Source organism: Mya arenaria, chromosome 9, assembly GCF_026914265.1.
Source record: "Mya arenaria isolate MELC-2E11 chromosome 9, ASM2691426v1".
Taxonomy (NCBI): domain Eukaryota; kingdom Metazoa; phylum Mollusca; class Bivalvia; order Myida; family Myidae; genus Mya; species Mya arenaria.
The window spans coordinates 49,473,729-49,492,580 of NC_069130.1; the positions used below are offsets into that span (position 1 = coordinate 49,473,729).

The following is an 18,852-nucleotide window of genomic DNA, read 5'->3' on the forward strand; positions in this document are numbered from 1 at the left end:
TTACGTTTCTTATAAGAAACATACAGTTGGTTGAACCTACCCAGAGTTACGTTTCTTATAAGAAACATACAGTTGGTTGAACCTTACCGTAATTACGTTTCTTGTAAGAAACATACAGTTAGTTGAACCTAACCAGAGTTACGTTTCGTATAAGAAACATACAGTTAGTTTAATCTAACCAGAGTTACGTTTCTTATAAGAAACATACAGTTAGTTTAATCTAACCAGAGTTATAAGAGTTACGTATCTTATAAGAAACATACAGTTAGTTGAACCTAACCACAGTTACGTTTCTTATAAGAAACATACAGTTAGTTGAACCAGCTAGTTGAACCTAGCCAAAGTTACGTTTCTTATAAGAAACATACAGCTAGTTGAACCTAACCAGTGTTACGTTTCTTATAAAAAACATACAGCTAGTTGAACCTTACCAGAGTTACGTTTCTTATAAGAAACAAACAGTTCGTTGAACCTAACCAGTATATATTTAAATAAGTGCACCAGATACGTTGGGGGAAAACGGGCAAGATTTAGCTTCAATACCTACAAACACGGAAACAGCCCATGTACTGAAATGGTATAATCATGCTTTGAATCATTTTTTTTAGAAAGTAGAAATACGCATGTAACACCGAGTATTTAATTATGATTTGGCGTTATCTGATCTATAAAATCGTCCTACGTTGGAGGACAACACTGACTCGAGATTCATATTCATAAACAACCAGGTCGTTCAGTACTTGACGTTCATTTATTAGTTGAATTGATTTTGTGAAATATTTCATTCCTGTCAGGTGCATGCTGGCTCTGAAGAGGTTTTTATGTTATGTTTGCATATATTGATTTAAGGTCCGGGCGAGTATGGTTGAGCGTTCAAACCAAAGTGCACCTCTTAATTTTTACTGACCGTGCCAAGACGATGTCCCAACATCTTCTTATAACTCTTGTTATGTTTTGTGTTTATAGTTTAGTGTTTATTTAATCTTGATCGATGTGCTTGTTCAATATTCAGGCTACTGGGTTAGTCACTATAGTATCTATTGACCAGTGTGTTTTAGTACTGGAGTAAGTATCATATCCGTAAATTCTGGATGCCAATCCCTTTAACTTCAATATTCCTTCGACAAAAGTGTTAACAAAACATGTGTTTCAGGACGGATCACAGCCGCAGCTGGACCTATGTCTTCCAAACAACGAAAACGCCAACGCCTGTTGTGCATGTGTTTACTATCAGCATACAGATGATAATCGTGGTTGTAACATATCCTGTCCCGTGAACTATCATAAATTTGGCGATTACCATAACTCTTGCAATCGGGTCGGAGAAAAACCAACCTCTACTGCCATTCCGACGACCACTATGACGAAGCATCCAAATTTGAACGAGATGGACGCTTCAAATGCCACAAATCTCAACCCAACCACGCCACAAATCCCTGAACCCTACTTTTGTATTCGCATATGTGAATCAGGAAAATACTATGACAAACAATTTTTGAAATGTCAGACTTGCCCGACACATTGCCTTGAATGCAGTAATGAAGAGAATTGCACGACTTGTTATGTTAAACATGACAACAAGTGCTACCAAGAATGTCCACAAGGTTTCTCTCAGTCAGAAAAAGACAGTGATGGTTCAATTATGTGAAAAGAGAGCGAAGCCGGAAGCAAAGGCAAAATTGGTCTCGGCATTGGTGTTTCCGTAGGAAGCATTGTTTTGATTATGACGGTGGTGGTAGTGAAGGTGATGGTAAAACGAAAACAAAGGACATCTGGAAAAATGCACCGGAACTCCGTAAGTCTCGTCTGAATGATAAACAATCAGCTTTTTTATGGGCAAACAGTAGTTTTCATACAGTATGAAAAGCAAAGTTGTTGAAATATTTGTGACATCTTTTATTTTCATCGGAATATAATTCATTGGTAAGAGCACATTATCGAAATCTATACTTCTTTGTTCGCCTTATCTCTTTTGTAAAAAGATAAATTATCGTAAAACAGACATGGAATTGTCAATGAGTGCTAGTAATAGGCAAATACTATATATTTTTACATGAAAAGAATAAACGCAACAATCATGTCGTTATCTTAACTGTGTTTCCGCGTTTAAAAATAGGGAATAATGGTTTCCCAGTTTAAAAAAAGTGAGGAAATATATATAGTAACACATTTGTACAGGGATTTCGCGATTATGCGATGCCCCTTGCAAGCCATGTGACCGTTTAATGCACTAAACTGTCAATAAGCGTGTTAGCAGCTCGTTGTCATTTTCAGAAGGGTTATCCTTATTCGCAAATTTCCATTCATTAATTTTATTACCGATTTCGATCTTTCGGGCTTTCTGTCCACGTTGTTTCGCATCAGTATTCTGCTTCCTTCCAATGCCCGTTCTTCCGGAAAGCCATGAAGTATGTATATTTAGCATGTGAAAGTAACACATAATAATACAGATAATGCATCCATACCCTAGTACATTGCATGGCGATTAAACAGCAGTTGGTTTTTATTATGTTTTCCAATAAATGATGATTGTACCTAAATTTGAAATTTATTGCAGTAATTTTCACTTTCTTTAATTAAAATAGATGCAAACAGCTCAAGAAGGATTTCGAGACAGTGGACACACAAATCCCGTTCTGACACACTACAAACAGAATACATTCGAGACTCAAAACGGCCACGACGAAACCGAAATACATACAGAAGAACACTATGATATGCCATTCCCAATTCCCAATTCCGCCACCACTATGTCTGGTATGTAAGATTCCTTGTTTCATTGTAATAGAAGTATTTTTTTATAAAATAAATAATTATTGGACATAAGTCATTTAGCATAAAATTGAAGATATGCCTTTCACCATATGTTTCCATAACAAACAGGGAAAATCTGAGCACGACATATTAAAAGTCCTTTTCTCGCAGAAGTCATTGCGATATTTACTAATGAATCAACTTATAATATACCTTACAAGACAATATGTTATGGTTGTTTAACGCTCGAAACAAACAACATCATTGGATGATGTAAATTTATCTAAGGGTATTTTTTAACCTTCTCTGTGAATAAGCCAACATCACAGATACTTACTAATTTTTCGCTTGATTTCTAAAAACATTTTGCAGATCAGAAAGACAAAACATACCCCAAACATATTGAAACCGAGAAACAAGAACAAAGAAAAGATTACTTCGAGCTTTTGGAATTTCCCAAATCAGCCCAACCTACGCCTGGTAAGTCTTACAAATGGAAGCTGCCATTATAAAGTATAACGAAGCTTGTTCTTTTCCTCAACCAAATGATTCTACCTGAATGACATCGATATACCAATTCTGATCACGATTGGATTCTCACAGATATATATATGTAGATATAAATAAGCCTGCTAAACCAAACACAGACAGATATGCAAGGCTCGAGCATAATAAAAACGATAATGTGGCAGCTGCAATTTCAAAAGCTATCAAGAAAAATTATGGTATGGAACTATTCTTGTAAACATCTGATGTTTTTCTTAGTACATAAGTACCTATAATAAGCTATGTAGCTTAACATCTAAGGCATATTGTACAAAAAGGAACTGTATCTTTGTCACGCAATGGTGGATTATTAAATATCTTAGCACAAATGTTGTCGACAAAAAGCCGTTTTGATAGTAAAAGCTCAAGGTTGCACTTAAGGATCGACGGATAATTAGTGTGTATTGGCTTGACCTCGTTGAAACTTAGCCGTGCATAAAAAGGTTTTGAAATAATGTTAAACAATATTACCAGGTAATGTGTTGCCTGCCAGAACCATTATTTGTAGCTCAAATATCAATGTCACCAATAAGCAGCATTGGGATAATATCTATTTTGGCTTGTCCGATAGGTATCTTGGCCATGCATTGGGGTATTTTAAGACAGTTGTACAAGTATGTTTGCCATAACAACACTCAGTTACGTAGCTTAAAGGTCAAGATTCAAATTTCTTCTATTTTTTTTCAAGTCGAGACAGTTACTAGGAAATGCATTTGGAATTCAGAATAAACTAACTCACATGTTCACCATGATCAAAATGCCTGTTCACAAACAACATTTATGACCAATGTCATGTGTAATAGTCATGGTTCCAAATTCTTGTACTTTTCTTATCTTCGTATGCATTTGACAAATACAAGATACCTAACCGCATATGTTATCTATATCTACCAACACTTCTTGGAATTTGGGTATTTCATCAATAACAGAGCACTAACGTGCTTATGTTAAAAAACATATTAACATTTTAGAGTTTTCCTTCTCCATCTGTATTATATCCGTTGTTTCTTGAACCCTCTCTTTGTACAAATATGGAATGTCTGGTTTTCGCCACATTGCAAAGTTCACATCAAGGCGTGTACATCAAGAAATATTGTTAATTTCAACAGAGCGCTAAGATTAAAGTATTTTTAAACAGTTCTTTACGTTGGGTATTAATACCCGATATTCACACACGTCAGAATCCATCAACAGTAACAAACAAGCAACTTTTGATATCAAAATGTGAAAACTGATCCTAAAATATACTTGCAGATCAGAAAGCAAGCGCTGATACAAAACAAAACATAGATGAAGGGTCACATAGAGAAGAAGACTACGAGACTGTTGAAGCTCCCAAATCAACCAACCGTAAGTCTGGTAGGTAATACTATGTAGTAATAATAACTATGTCATGTTCGAAAGGGCATCTGTATCTACTTTATATATTCGTAATATAATGAAATAAAATTCATTTGAACTCGTTAAGAATCACTCACCAACCCTAGATGGTAACCAGTATTAATCAACGACTAACCTTCTATCTCGAAATATACCGCCATTAAATATAAACAAATAGACACTTAATCATTGAAACATTTTCAAAGAACTGCTGAACATCTTCATCTACAGTAATAGTGTTGGCAAAATGAAAGAAAATGGCTTCTATATAGTCTATATATAGCTTTGTCTGAATGATAAACTATCAGCTTTTTATGGGGAAGCAGCAGTCTGCATAAAGTATCAAATCAAAGGCATTGTTCAATATGTGTGACGAATCTTATTTTCATCGGAATATAAATCAGTGGTACAAGCACAGTATCAAAATCTAGACCGCTTTTCAGTTTTGTTATTTTTTCACCTTATCATCTCTTGTAAAAATATATATACAGTGTACGAATTTATATCATTTTCAGTCAATAAAGTTTTGATTAAATCAGAAATGCATAGTTGAATACATTCTTTCGATGGTTGTGTACAAATTCTTTTCATTCGGTTTTGGATCAGTACAGTCAATTCCAAAATAGCCTCACAAATATCGACTTATTTGTTGAATCCCGTATTTATCTACAGTATAATTGTGTCATTCATATTCATTAACAAATAATAATGGAGGTATTTGTTCCATTATTGAAGGACACAATGTATTAACATGGTATGCAATAAACAATAGTTGCGTTAATATGTACATTGCTTTAGTTTACATAAATTGCTTAAGCCTGAAATGCCAGTGCGGTATACATCGCACCTATTAGTTAAACGAATTAGCATCGTTTCAAATCAACAAAATAATGATATAATAGGGTGTGTTATCGTACAAAGAATATTAATACCCTAAAAAAAAGATTATACAGAGTTTAAAATTGGAGTAACGGCTCAATTCTTGTGTTCGGACTGTAGTGAGTTAACGTTAGAATATAGATATGAAATGGTCCAAATATCGGCAAATACAGTATTTCCTCAAACAAACATAGAATTGACAATGCGAGATAGTATGAGGCCGATTATACATCTGTTTACATGATATTAGAGTAAACGGTGTGTTTGCTTAGTTTCCCCGTTTGAAAATAGTGCGAAATGGTCTCTCAGTTTAAAAAAGCGCGGAATAGTTTTTTCCGAACACCTTTCAATTCATGTGATCGTTTCATTCACTAAGCAAATCATTTGTCATTTTTAGCAGAGTTAACCTCATTTGATTTAAAGCGAGCATTTTGAGATGTTTAATAAGTTTTGTACTAAATGCCAACGACTTTGAGATTGTTTCAATCGCATGACATTCGTCGCAAAATTGAAGATAGGCAACATAGTATCACTTTCTGTTTCCATAACCAACAGGGATAAACAGCACGGCTTTTTTTGCAGAAATCATTACGAAATTTACTCGTTAATTAATAACTTATTCAGGAAAGATAATTATTGTATATTGCATAAAAAGGTTCTGAAATCATTTTGTACAAATGATTAATGATATCAGTTAATGTGTTGCCTGCTAGAACCATTATTTGTAGCTCAAATATCAATGTCACCCTTTAGCATCATTGGTCATATATCTTATATTTTTGCTTGTCCGAGGAGTTTCTTGGCCATGCATTGGGTTATTTAAAATAGCAGTACTAATATGTTGGCCATGACAATATTCATGTCCGTTGCTTACAGGTCAAGGTCACACCAAAAGGTCATGGTTCAAATTCCTTCTTTTTTCTTTTTTTTTTATCAAGTACGTTACTTGAAATACATTTGGAATCAGAAAACCTTACCGCACATGTTTAACATGAACATAATTACTTTCACAATTATAACTTATGTCTTTACGCTAAAGATCTAAGTAAAAATTAAAGGTATTTGGTTAAAAAACAATTTGGGGTTTTGATCAAATATCAGACAAGCGCATAAGTTCGCACTAAGGTGATCATATTTGTATATTGGAAACATATAAACCTTTTAGAGTATACATCTGTATTTTTAACAATCGCGTATTTAATTTTCTCAAACACTCTCTTTGCACAAATGTTGAAAGCCTGGTCTTGTTCACATGAAGATATATTGTTCATTTTATACTAAAAGTAGTTTTAAACAGTCGTAATCATTTAGTAGTTATATCATATTTTCACATACACCAGTATCCATAAATATTAAAAACAAGCTACTCTTTCATATCAAACAGTGAAAACTGATCCAAACATATTCTTGCAGATCAGAAATCAAACCCTGACTCCAAACAAAACAAAGATGAAAGCAAGAAAAAGCAACATAAGGAAGAAGACAACGTGACTGTTGAAATTCACAAACCAACCAAGTTTGAGCCTGGTAAGTTATACAAATAATAACTATTTTATATTCGCATTTGCATATGTATTTACATACTATCTTTCATTTCCAGATCGTCAAATAGTGCTTTAGCAAATCGCTTGCCATTTTCAGCAGAGTTAACCTCATTTGATATCCGAACAAAATACTTTACTCAGATCGTACGGCTTAAAATATTAATTTACAATTCAACCGCAAACATTGTAAATAATTGATAAAAAATGCATCCATAGACATTATACATTTAATAAAAAATAAACAACAGTTGGATTGTATCATGTTTATCTATGTATGTCGAGTGTACTTCAATTTGAAAATTATTGCAGACATTTTTTTTTATTTTTTTATTTTGAATAGGTGCAGTCGGTTCTATGACAAATTATATAGATAGTGGACACGCAAATCCCGTTCGGATGAACTACGAACAGGTTACATTTGAGACTAAATACAGCAAAGACAAAACCGAATCACGTGCAGAAGAACTCTATGATGTGCCATTCGCAATTCCTTATTCCACCACAACTAAGCTTGGTATGTAAAATAATGGGAAAAATCAATAAAACTCTTTAAGAATCACTTACCAACCCCAGATGGTAACAATTAGTCAGCTACTAACCTTCTATCTCGAAATATACCGCCATTAAATATAAACAAATTAGATACTTTATCATTGAACCATTTTCAAAGAACGGCTGCACATCTACATCTATAGTAATAGTGATGGCAAAACGAAAGAAAAGGACTTCTATATAGTTTATATATATAGCTTTATCTAAATGATCAAAAATCAGCTTTTTATGGGGAAGCAGCAGTTTGCATACAAAGTTTGTATCAAAACAAAGGCAATATGAAAATATGTGTGACAAATCTTATTTTCATCTGAAAATAAATCAATGTTAAAAGCACAGAATCAAAATCTAGACCGCCTTTCAGTTTTGGCTATTATTTCACCTTATCATCTCTTGTAAAAATATATGTTTACGACTTTATGTTATTTTAAGTCAATGAGGTTTAGATTTATTCAGAAATGCTTAGTTGAATACATTCTTTCGATGGTTGTGTTCCAATTCTTTTCATTCGGTTTTGGATCAGTACAGTCCATTCCAAAATGACCTCACAAATATCGTCTAATTTGTTGAAAATAATAATGGAGGTATTTTTTCCATTATTGAAGGACGCAGTGTATGAATATGTATGTAATAAACAATTGTTGAGTTATTATGTACATTGCTTTAGTTTACATTAATTGCTTTAGCCTGAAATACCAGTGTTCTATCTACCACACCTATCAGTTAAATCAGTTAATTACATCGTTTCTAATCAGCAAAACAATGATAAAATAGGGTGTGTTATCGTACAAAAAATGTTTATACCCTTAAACAAATGTAAAGATTTGAACTGGAGTCGCGACTCAGTTCTTGTTTTCGGACTGTAGTAAATAAACGTTATGAAATAGTTATAAAATGGATTAGACACCAGATGGTCCCAGTATCGACAAATACAGTATTTCATTAAAACAAACAAAATTGTTATTGCGAGATAGTATGAGGACGTTTATGCATCCATTTACATGATAAAAAGAATAAACGCATCAATCTTGTCACTGTCTTAATTGAGCTTCCCTTTTTAAAAAATGTACAAAATGGTTTTTCAGTTTACAACAAGCGCGGAAATGATTTTCCGGACACCTTGCAAGTCATGTGATCGTTTCACACACTGAAACAGTCAATTAGTGCTTTATAAACTCGCTTGTCATTTTCAGCAGAGTTTACCGTATCCTATATCTTGTATCACAACTCGTCCGATGTTTAAGAAGTCTTGAAGTATACGTGTTTACTTATCGAACTCGACTAAATGCAGAACATCGTCCTATAATATTATACTCTATGAGACATTACGTTATGGTTGTCTTACACTCGAAACACACAACATCATTGGATAATGAAAATTTATTTACGGGTATAGTTCAACCTTCTCTGTGAATAAGCCAACATCACAGATACTAATGACAACAGTTATTTACTTGATGACTCTAAAATATATTGCAGATCAGAAAACCAAACCATACCCTAAACATATTAAAAATGAGAAGCGAGGACAAGGAAAAGAAAACTACGAGCAGTTTGAACTTCCTATATCAAACCAACCTAAGCCTGGTAGGTATTACAAAACGAAGCTGTCATTAACAGCGATTTATACTTTGCCTTATACAATTGTCGCTAACTGAATGACATCAGTGTACAATTTCTGATTACGATTGCACCCTCACAGATATATTTATTTGTAGATATTAATGAGCCTGCTAAACCAAAAACAGACGGATTGGCAGGGCTGGAGCATATTAAAAAGGATTATGTGGCAGTTGCAAGTTCCAACGCTACAAAGAATGATCATGGTATGGAACTATTCTCGTAAACATCTGATGCATTTTTAAGTAACTTAACATCTTAGACATATTGTGCAAAAATAAACAGTGCTTTTGCATATACTTCGGGAACATTTAACCAGGTTTTCCGAAGAAACGCTATGTTATTAGGTTGTGGAATCTCATAGGACGTGTGGGCAGCGTCAAAAAATCGTGTTCGGACTATTACTGTGCCATGCATAGAGGGATTTAAGAATAGATTGGAACACATGTTCTTTATGTGAAGACGACGTATCTCATCAAAGGTTTATTCACCCTTAAAGGTCATTTGCCGAAATGCATTGTGTATTGGCTTGTCAAGGCTATATAGGAGCGACATTCTACCATCGAACATTGGAACTGCACCCAAGATGGATGCTTTTCGAAATTTATACGTCGAAGCTATTTATCAAGACATTTGATTATTAGCCATAGCCTCTCCGGTATTCAGGCTAGAGAGTTGGCCTTATCGGCGCCGCGAGGTAATGCTGCTAGAATTTCTACAAATGAGTATGAGGATATAAGCGAGGATGACTCGGCGTTCGATATACTTGCCGAGTTAGATGAGCTACGTAAGCTGTGCAGCTCTGATGCCAACGACGCTTTCGAGAATGAATTACTCGAGGATATAGATGTCTATCTGAAAGGCCCAGAAATAACTCTGGACGAAGAAACAGTGTGTTCGATCAACGACGAGCCCGTTACCAGTGACGAACCCGTTTCCAGTGACGAACCCGTTACCAACGACGAACCCGTTACCAACGACGAACCCGTTACCAACGACGAACCCGTTACCAGCGACGAACCCGTTACCAGTGACGAACCCGTTACTTACGAATCCAGCGGAGAAGCATGTTTATACACCGTGCCGAATGGAGAGACTATTTCATCAGCCGACATCAGTATCGCAGATACCGACGTCGCGGACGATGTAAGTGCGTCACCCGACATCGAAACCGATGAAGAACGTAGCGATTCGGATGACACCTCCGTTATCATCATCAGTGACGAGGAAGACGACGAGGAAGACGACACCGTATGTCGAGACACAGCAACTCGTCGTGTGGCATGCTTAACGACATACACAGCTAGAGTAGTGTACACATACAATGGGGATACTGTTATCCATGAACAGTTTGACACTAGTATAGACTCATGGAGTTATGATATGTAACGTTATTTTTACTGTTTTTACACTGTACTTGTATAGTGAGTTATTTTCTTGTGGCGGACATGTTTGTATTTTCCGTACGTTAAGGAAACTCTGAACGTATCAGCCACGTAAAATTGTTTCATTGTCATTCTTACAAAGTTTAAGATTTTTGAATATATGAAATGTTCACTAGAATTAAGGAAATACCATTAATACTCACTTATGCAGTACTGTGTCATTTAACTTTTGTTCCCGGCGGGAATGTCGTGAATAGCACGAATACAGTTTGTTTATTTAAATGTTAACTATACTGTGTTAATATTGTACTGAAAACGTATTAGTATAGCATAGTTAACTTATCCTTATTCTAAATCTAGTAATTTAAATCGTTTAATTTGAACGGTGTATTGCTTGTTACGACGGTGAATGTGACGTTGCCGTCGGTGTTTGTGCACCGACGGCGACGTCACGATTTACCCACGTTTCAACATTTACACGAGTTTTAGTCACGTGCTTTTGTACTATATAAGCCGTTGACATGTGTTCAGTAGAGAGCTAATACTTAGATTGTTGACTATGATGGATAGTAAGATAAAGTGCTATTAAAATTTGGATTATATAAACTCATTGCGTTGTGTGTGTAATTCTCACCCAAGTTCGGATAATTTGGATTGATTATAATATTATTATAATCAATCCTGAGGAAAGTAAACTCCGATGTGGCGGATGATAAGACGTCGCCACATTGTTTTGGCAGGCAATGTTGAACTTTAAATATGTTGGCACAAATGTTGTCCAGATCAAAGCCTAAGTTTGCACTTAAGGGTCAAACGGTCAATGTCACCATTTAACATCATTGGTAAAATATCTTCAACTTTGGCCTGTCCGAGATGAATCATTGCCATGCATTGGTGCATTTTAAAATAGATGCACAAATATTTTCGCCATGACTACACTCATGTTCATAGCCTAAAGGTCTAGGCCAACCTCCAAAAAGGTCATGGTTCAAATTTATTGATTTTTTTTCTTTTTATCGAGACCGTTTCTTTGGAATACAAAATAATTCAACCGCACATATTCATCATGGCTAGAATGTGTTTTACCAACAACATTCATGTTTGTACATCAAACAAATCTCACAATTAATAGTCATGGCTCTAAATTATTCGTCACATTGAGGAGTTTCTAGTTTACGTCATAGTGTGTACATCAATATGTATTGTTAATTTAACAAAGTAAGCTCAGCTTAAAGTTATTTTACAAAGTCATATACATTTAGTATTAATATCATGTTTTCATCTACATGAGTATCAATCTATACTAACAAAATACAACTTTGTGATTTCAAAATGTAAAAACTAATTCCAAAATATTTTTGCAGATCAGACAACAAACGCTGATACAAAACAAAACAAAGATAAAAGCGAGAAAAGGCCACATAGGGAAGAAGACTACGTGACTGTTGAAATTCCCAAATCAACCAAGTCCAACCCTGGTAGGTAATACAAAGAGTAACTATGTCATTTCGCATGTAATCGAAAAATAATAGCTCAAAATTCGTTTGGAGTATTACCAAAAGCAGTTCAATTACATTTAAGTCCTTAAGGACCATTGATGTAAATCTTAGCAATTAAATGCAGCTTCACCGTGTTCTAGTTTCCATCGGCAGTGTTGCACCTAAATTGCCGTTAATAAACATTCCCATTCAAACAGAGACTGCTGTTAACGAACAGTCTCAATCTGCCCAAGGCTGCTGACAATGAACATTCTCAGTCAACATGAAACTGCTACCAATGAGCATCCTTATTCATACCGAGACTGCTGTCAATGAATAGTCTAAATCAAACAAAAATTGTCGTCATTGGGCAATATCATTCGAACCTAGACTGTTGTCAATACAATCTCAATCAATCCTAAACAGATGATAACAAACATAATTATTCCCCACTTTTGTCTACAATGGTAAAAAGAGATATTTAGACTATCAGAAACATTTCCAACCTTTTTGACACGTGATTTAGTTTCTTCAAACACTTCGACAAACCTGTTTTCAAAATAATGTTTTGACAGTGCTCCGCCAGGCAGTGGTTTGGCGAAAAGGTATGTTGAAGTGCTTTAAAAAACTAAACTCTCAACCAAATTCTGGAAAACGACCGAAAGCGGAGCTTTGTAAGCCGCTTAGACTGAGCTATGTTTCATTTAAAATGGTGAAGAAAGAGTAAAGTTATCTTTGTTTAAAGTCTTCATTCGAAGCAAAGTACTGCCTTCCGACGTAGCATTTATGACGCAATTTATCACGTGGTATAACACTGACTCACTGAACATTATGAGATTGCAATCAACGAAAGTCTCAATCAAACAGAGAATGCTGTTTTTTATATCTTGGAAGTATGGTGTTCTTCCCGGAAATCTCTTTTCTAAACATTGTTACAAAAACGTATGTTGTTTTTGTTGTTAGAATAGTCATTTTCTACTAATGAAAGTGGAAACTGAAATTGGTTAGAGACCACCGTGGGTTTCCTGGTGCCATAACTAAAAGTCAATATCCTATATATGGACTAGAAATTCCGGGAAATGATTAAAACTACGAAGTTCAACAATGAGTGAAAATAATATAACTCAACGGAGGCTTCAGGATGGGGCGCTTTTCTGACAACTTGCATCACGTCTCATTTTGTGTATAAACGTGCATCCGTGTCGACTGCTACGCGTTGTCGAAGGATACGTGTGTACACATCAAACTCGATGTGACACAGGACCTAAAAAAAGCACCCTTTCATATTACCTGCTATATAATATAAGTGAAAACGTAATGTTTGTATAACAGTCGAAACAAGCAATACATTAGTATTAAACTCATATTTTCACATACGTCAGTATTCATCGAAACTAATTACAAGCTACTCTTTGATGCCAATAAGTGAAAACTGACGGTTTCAAAAATATTCTTGCAGATCAGAAAACAAACCCTGACTCAAAACAAAACGATTACCAACTCGAGAAAAAGTCACATAGGGAAGAAGACTACGTGACTGTTGTAATTCCCAAATCAACCAAGCCTAAGCCTGGTAAGTTATATAAATAGTAGCTAGGTCATGATCGCATGAGTATATGTATCAACTTAATACTTATATACCAGATAAATTGGTTACTTATTAGATTCAATGTCTGTGGCTCAAAGATCAATTTCACCATTTAGGAACATTGTTAAAATATTGTATGTTGGCTTGTCTGAGCTGTGTCTAGGCCATGCATCGGGGGATATTCTAACAGGTTTGGAAAGTGTTCGTCATGACTACACTCATGTATGTAGCTTAAGGATCAAGGTCACGCAAAAGGTCATGGCTCTTATTTATTGTATGTTTTCTTGTCGAGACTATTACTTGGTAATGTATTTGGAATATAAACTAACATATCGCACGTGTTCACCATGACAAAAATGCGTGTCACCTCACTGCACTAACATTAATGTATGTACGTTAAAGGTGTATGTGACAAAGAATGGTCTTTGGTAGAAAAAACCTTGGATTTTGAGTTTCAAAATCAAATATCAGACAAGCGCTTAATTTCGGCTTGTTCTATGTCTTTGGTGTTTACTCTATGCCATTTAACGGGGTTCATGTTTAAACATTTGGCTACTGTACATTTTTCTGTAGTTTTTCACATAAGTATTGGAGACATATAAACCATTTAGAGGTTCCATTCTCTGTCTATACTCTTAATTATCGCTTATTTTTTCAAACACTCTCTTTGCAAATTGTTCAAAGCCACTTTTGTATCATTGCGGCGTTTCTTGTTCACTTCATGGTGTTAACAACCACATAATTATATTGTAAATTTACAGTATGCTAGAGATTTCACGTACGTGAATATCCATCACTACTAACAATAAACTACTCTTTGATGTCAAAATGTGAAAACTGATGCAGAAATATGTATTGTAGATCAGACAACAAACCCTGACACAAAACAAACCAAAGATGATAGCGAGAAAAAGTCACATATGGAAGAAGACTACGAGACTGTTGAAATTCCCAAATCAAAGTCTAAGCCTGGTAGGTATTACAAATAGTAACTATGTCATGTTCGCAACAGCATAAGTGTCTACTAAATATGCTCGGGCAATCATAAAAAAAAATCATTAGGTCAATCGTAACCATTTATTAACCCTAAATGGTATTCAATATTGTAACACAAACAGGATTTTGTTTGTTTTTTGTTTGTATAGTGTATGTTATTTTAGTTATTTTTAACTGATAAAAAAAGAAGAAAAATGATTGAAAGAAACAAGACTCAAGATGGTAAAAAAATCGGCAAATATACATAATTTCCTCGAAACAAGCCAAGAATTGTCAATGCGAGGTAGTAGGACGCCGATAATACATCATTTTACATGATTAAAAGAATGAACGTAACAATCATATTGCTGTCTCATCTGGGTTTCCCCCATTAAAATTAGCGCTTAATGATTTCCCAGTTTAAATCCTATCCGTTTATGAGTACAGATTAATATACCGACGTTATGTTTAAACTAACTGGAATGTACGCGGTAGACAACCTAACTATGTCATGATATACGAATGCGCATATGTATCTACGTAATTTGTTTGGGTAATCATAAAATAATTCATTAGTTGAATAAGAACCATTTACAACCCTGAATTGTAACCAGTATTAAATATTATCACACAGACGGTTTTTTAAGTGTATGCTATTTTAGTCATCTATAACTGATAAAAAAGAAAACATTGGTTGAAATTTGGTTGAAAGGGATTTAACACCAGATGGTCTAAAAATCGGCAAATATTCAATATTTCATTGAAACAGGCCTAGAATTGTCAGCTTATAGGAGGCCGATACTACATCATTTTACATGGATAAATGAATTAACGCAGCAATCATATTGTTGTCTGTTCTGAGTTCCCCCATTAAAAAATAGCGCTTAATGTTTTCTAAGTTTAAATCATATCTGTTTATGAGTCCTGATTAGTATGCCGAAGCCATTTCAAAACTTTTTGAGATCTACCCTAGTAAATTTCAAATTGGAAATACGCGCAAAAACTGCGCAAGAAGCATATGTCGTAAGCGACGTGATACATCAGTAAGAAAGATTCACTGCGTTATACATAACGATGTCTAATTAATGAAAGTTTGACATATTTTCTTGCAATTTTATTATCTTGTGTCTAGTCCCTTTAATATGACCGTGAGTTTCCTACTGATATAGCATGGGAACGAATTGACAAATTTAAAGTAAAAATCAGGATCAATATATCACCACCTTCGAAATAAAGGGAAACAAGAGGCAAATTATCACTTTATTTTCGAAATCCCGCAGATAATGAGAGACAAGAGAGACAAGACACTACGCTCGAGAAAATGCTGGAAGATACTGATGACGTAAGCACTGCAACCATAACAACAGTTCCATAGCGCATTCCAAACAAAGCGAAAACTGAAGTCGAAGAGAAAGACAAAAAAACATACAGAATGAAATAAACTTTATTCCGACAACGTTGCGATATAAAGAAGGATAGAGTCAGACCAGTTGTTCACTAATATTGTAAAGCCAAGGGTGAATGATAACATTATATATTTGACATTATACTCACCAACATTTTGAGTCCCAGTTTAAAAAAGTGAGTTTTGAAATGTTAAAAAATATGTTTAATACAAGTAAATGACAGAAGGTATGTTTATTAAGCAAAATTATTTTTAATGTAAATAATGTTAATAGTTATTAGCAATCTTCACCATCATTGTCCTTCGTACAGCGTTACAACACTATGTATTGCTGTATTGTGTTTTGATTCTCAACCGTGAGTGAATAAGGGCCTTGTAAACAGTATTTGATCCAGCTTTTGGACACTGGACTGACCAATGATTTTAATTGTTTTATTTTTACTAAAGATGGCATTTCTCTCCCTGGATGTAATTTTTTAATCACATTAGTCAGGTGAAACGGACGTTTAAGCGTTTTCATGTTTAAAACACATTTTGAAGCAGAAAAACAATGTGCAGAATTTGTAGTATGAATATTCCATAATATCCAGCTTAAGATACATTTCTAATTGTGTCAAGTTTTTACTATGTACTTTTTTATCGTGGAATCACTTTCTGATATAGATCAGTATTCTTCTTGCAATGCACTTATTTATTATACTTACATATCAAATTTATCTCTAATATGTACTTTTGTTGCTTTTGTCTTAAATTTAATAAATATCTAAGCAGATGGACTTACGAATTTCACGAACAATTGAACGGGTCATCAGTTTTCAAGCGATTTACCTATGAAGTAAAAATCAAATGTCATACATCATATTGTGTTTGGAATGAATGTATGTGCCATTTTATACCTAGTAACCTAAGAAAAATGTATGTGACTTAAAATAAAATATGTAAAGTCAAGAAAAAAATGTGTCACTCCTTGTCATTCCTGTACGGAACACTGAAAAAACTTCAATATAATTGTTGCTATTTATGCAACAATATAACTATTAGAATGCAGACGCCATAAGATAGCTTTTGAAAGAGTGGCTCGCATTTAATAAAATTATTGAAACTGCGGTTTGTAATTATCTGCAATGTTTGCCAAAAAACTTGGCTATTGTTCTTTGTAGATTTAGATGCCTAAATTTTAATTTACCTATTGAAAATTGGCGTTTCTATGGCATTGAAAGAGGAAAAAGACTTTGTTCACTGTGTGATAGACAAGAACTAGGAGACGAATTTCATTATAGTTTTAATTGTAATCACTTTATTTATGAAAGACGTAAATATGTTAATCATAACTTCTATAGATATCCAAATATTTTGAACTATAAAAATTTAATGTGAAGTTCTGATAAAAAAACATTGATAAAGCTAGCACTCTTTGCAAAAATAATAATGCTGAATTTTATTTGAATCATCTTCCTTAATTTTATTCTTAATTACTTTTCATGATATGCTGATATGTTTGTTTGTTTGTTTTTTTGTGTTTTTTTGCTGTTCATCTTCATATTTATATTTTTCTTGCTGTTGTATGTTTTGATACATGTTTTGTTACCTCTCATGCCCATGTGGGCCAAGAGTATGAATAAAACTTGGTAACTATAAAATTGTTTCGTGTCAAAATTATCAAAATGGAAAATTCTAACATGAAAGGAAGGGGCTAGACACTAGATGGTCCAAAAATCGGCAAATACTTTATTTTATTTAAACAAACAAAAAAGAGTTAATGCGAGCTAGTAAAAGGCCGATGGTACGTCACTCTACATGGATAAATAATAAACACAACAATTATATTGCTGTCTCATCTGTGTTCCCCGTTTAAAATAGCGCATAACGGTTTTCCAGTTCCGAAAAAATCAGATTTATTTATAAGTACATGTAAGTATCCCGACGCTATTTTAAATACTTACTGAGATTTACGTGATAGACAACCGTAGTGAATTTCGAATTGGAAAGATGTGCCAAATGCGAAAGATATGTCGTAAGCCAGTGTGTGTAGACCACGTGATGAACATCGTCATAAATGCTACGTCGGAAGGCACATTTTGCTTCGAATGAAATCTTAAAACAAAGATAACTTCACTATTTCTACACCAAGTTAAATGAAACATAGCGCAGTCTACGCCGCTTACGGAGCCCCGCCCTTGGTCATTTACCGGAGTTTGATCGAGAGTTTAGTTTCTTTAAACACTTCGAAAAACCTTTTACATACGGCCGTCTGACGGAGCACGTACTGTCAAAACATTACTATGGAAACAGGTTTGTTGAAGTGTTTGAGGAAGCTAATCGCCTAATTAAACTTCGGTAATAAAACGAAGGCGGGACTCTTTAAGCGGCAAAGACTGCCCTTTGTTTTATTTAAAATGGTGTCGTAAAAGAAAAGTTATCTTTGATTTAAGTCTTCATTTTATGTAAAATGTTGCCTTCCGACGTAGCATATATGACGTCATTTTCCACGTGGTATACACACACTGTAAGCGATGAGATCATCAAGTCAGTAAATAAGATTCAATGCTTTGTACTCAACGATGTCAATTTTATGTATTTTTTTGACAATTTTCTTCTCTTTAAATTGTCAAATTTATCATATTGTGTATCGCCCCTTTGACGGGTTAATACAGGGATAAACCATAAATTAAGGCACAAGAATATGGCCCCTTAAATGTAAAGTAAGATATTGCTGAGTTTGATTCAATTCAGTCCTACGAATTCA

The 18,852-nt window shown here is 34.4% G+C and overlaps 1 protein-coding gene across 1 annotated transcript; it reads left to right on the forward strand.

The window, feature by feature from the left end:
- The first annotated feature begins 2,750 nt into the window (after positions 1-2,750).
- LOC128246134 (zinc finger CCCH domain-containing protein 13-like) lies at positions 2,751-16,261 on the forward strand. Its single transcript, XM_052964330.1, has 11 exons — positions 2,751-2,757; positions 3,127-3,234; positions 4,555-4,659; positions 6,973-7,086; positions 7,444-7,617; positions 9,135-9,242; positions 9,374-9,481; positions 12,025-12,138; positions 13,598-13,711; positions 14,588-14,698; positions 15,982-16,261. The coding sequence occupies exons 1-11, from the start codon at positions 2,751-2,753 to the stop codon at positions 16,074-16,076; spliced, it is 1,158 nt and encodes a 385-aa protein (XP_052820290.1). The 3' UTR covers positions 16,077-16,261.
- The last annotated feature ends 2,591 nt before the right edge of the window (positions 16,262-18,852 follow it).

What these genes read in the sequence shown, in the direction of transcription:
- LOC128246134 (XM_052964330.1), top strand. An exon ending in ATCAAACCAACCTAAGCCTG is followed by an intron (nt 9,243 to 9,373) that starts GTAGGTATTACA and finishes ATTTATTTGTAG; the next exon opens with ATATTAATGAGCCTGCTAAA. An exon ending in ATCAACCAAGTCCAACCCTG is followed by an intron (nt 12,139 to 13,597) that starts GTAGGTAATACA and finishes ATATTCTTGCAG; the next exon opens with ATCAGAAAACAAACCCTGAC.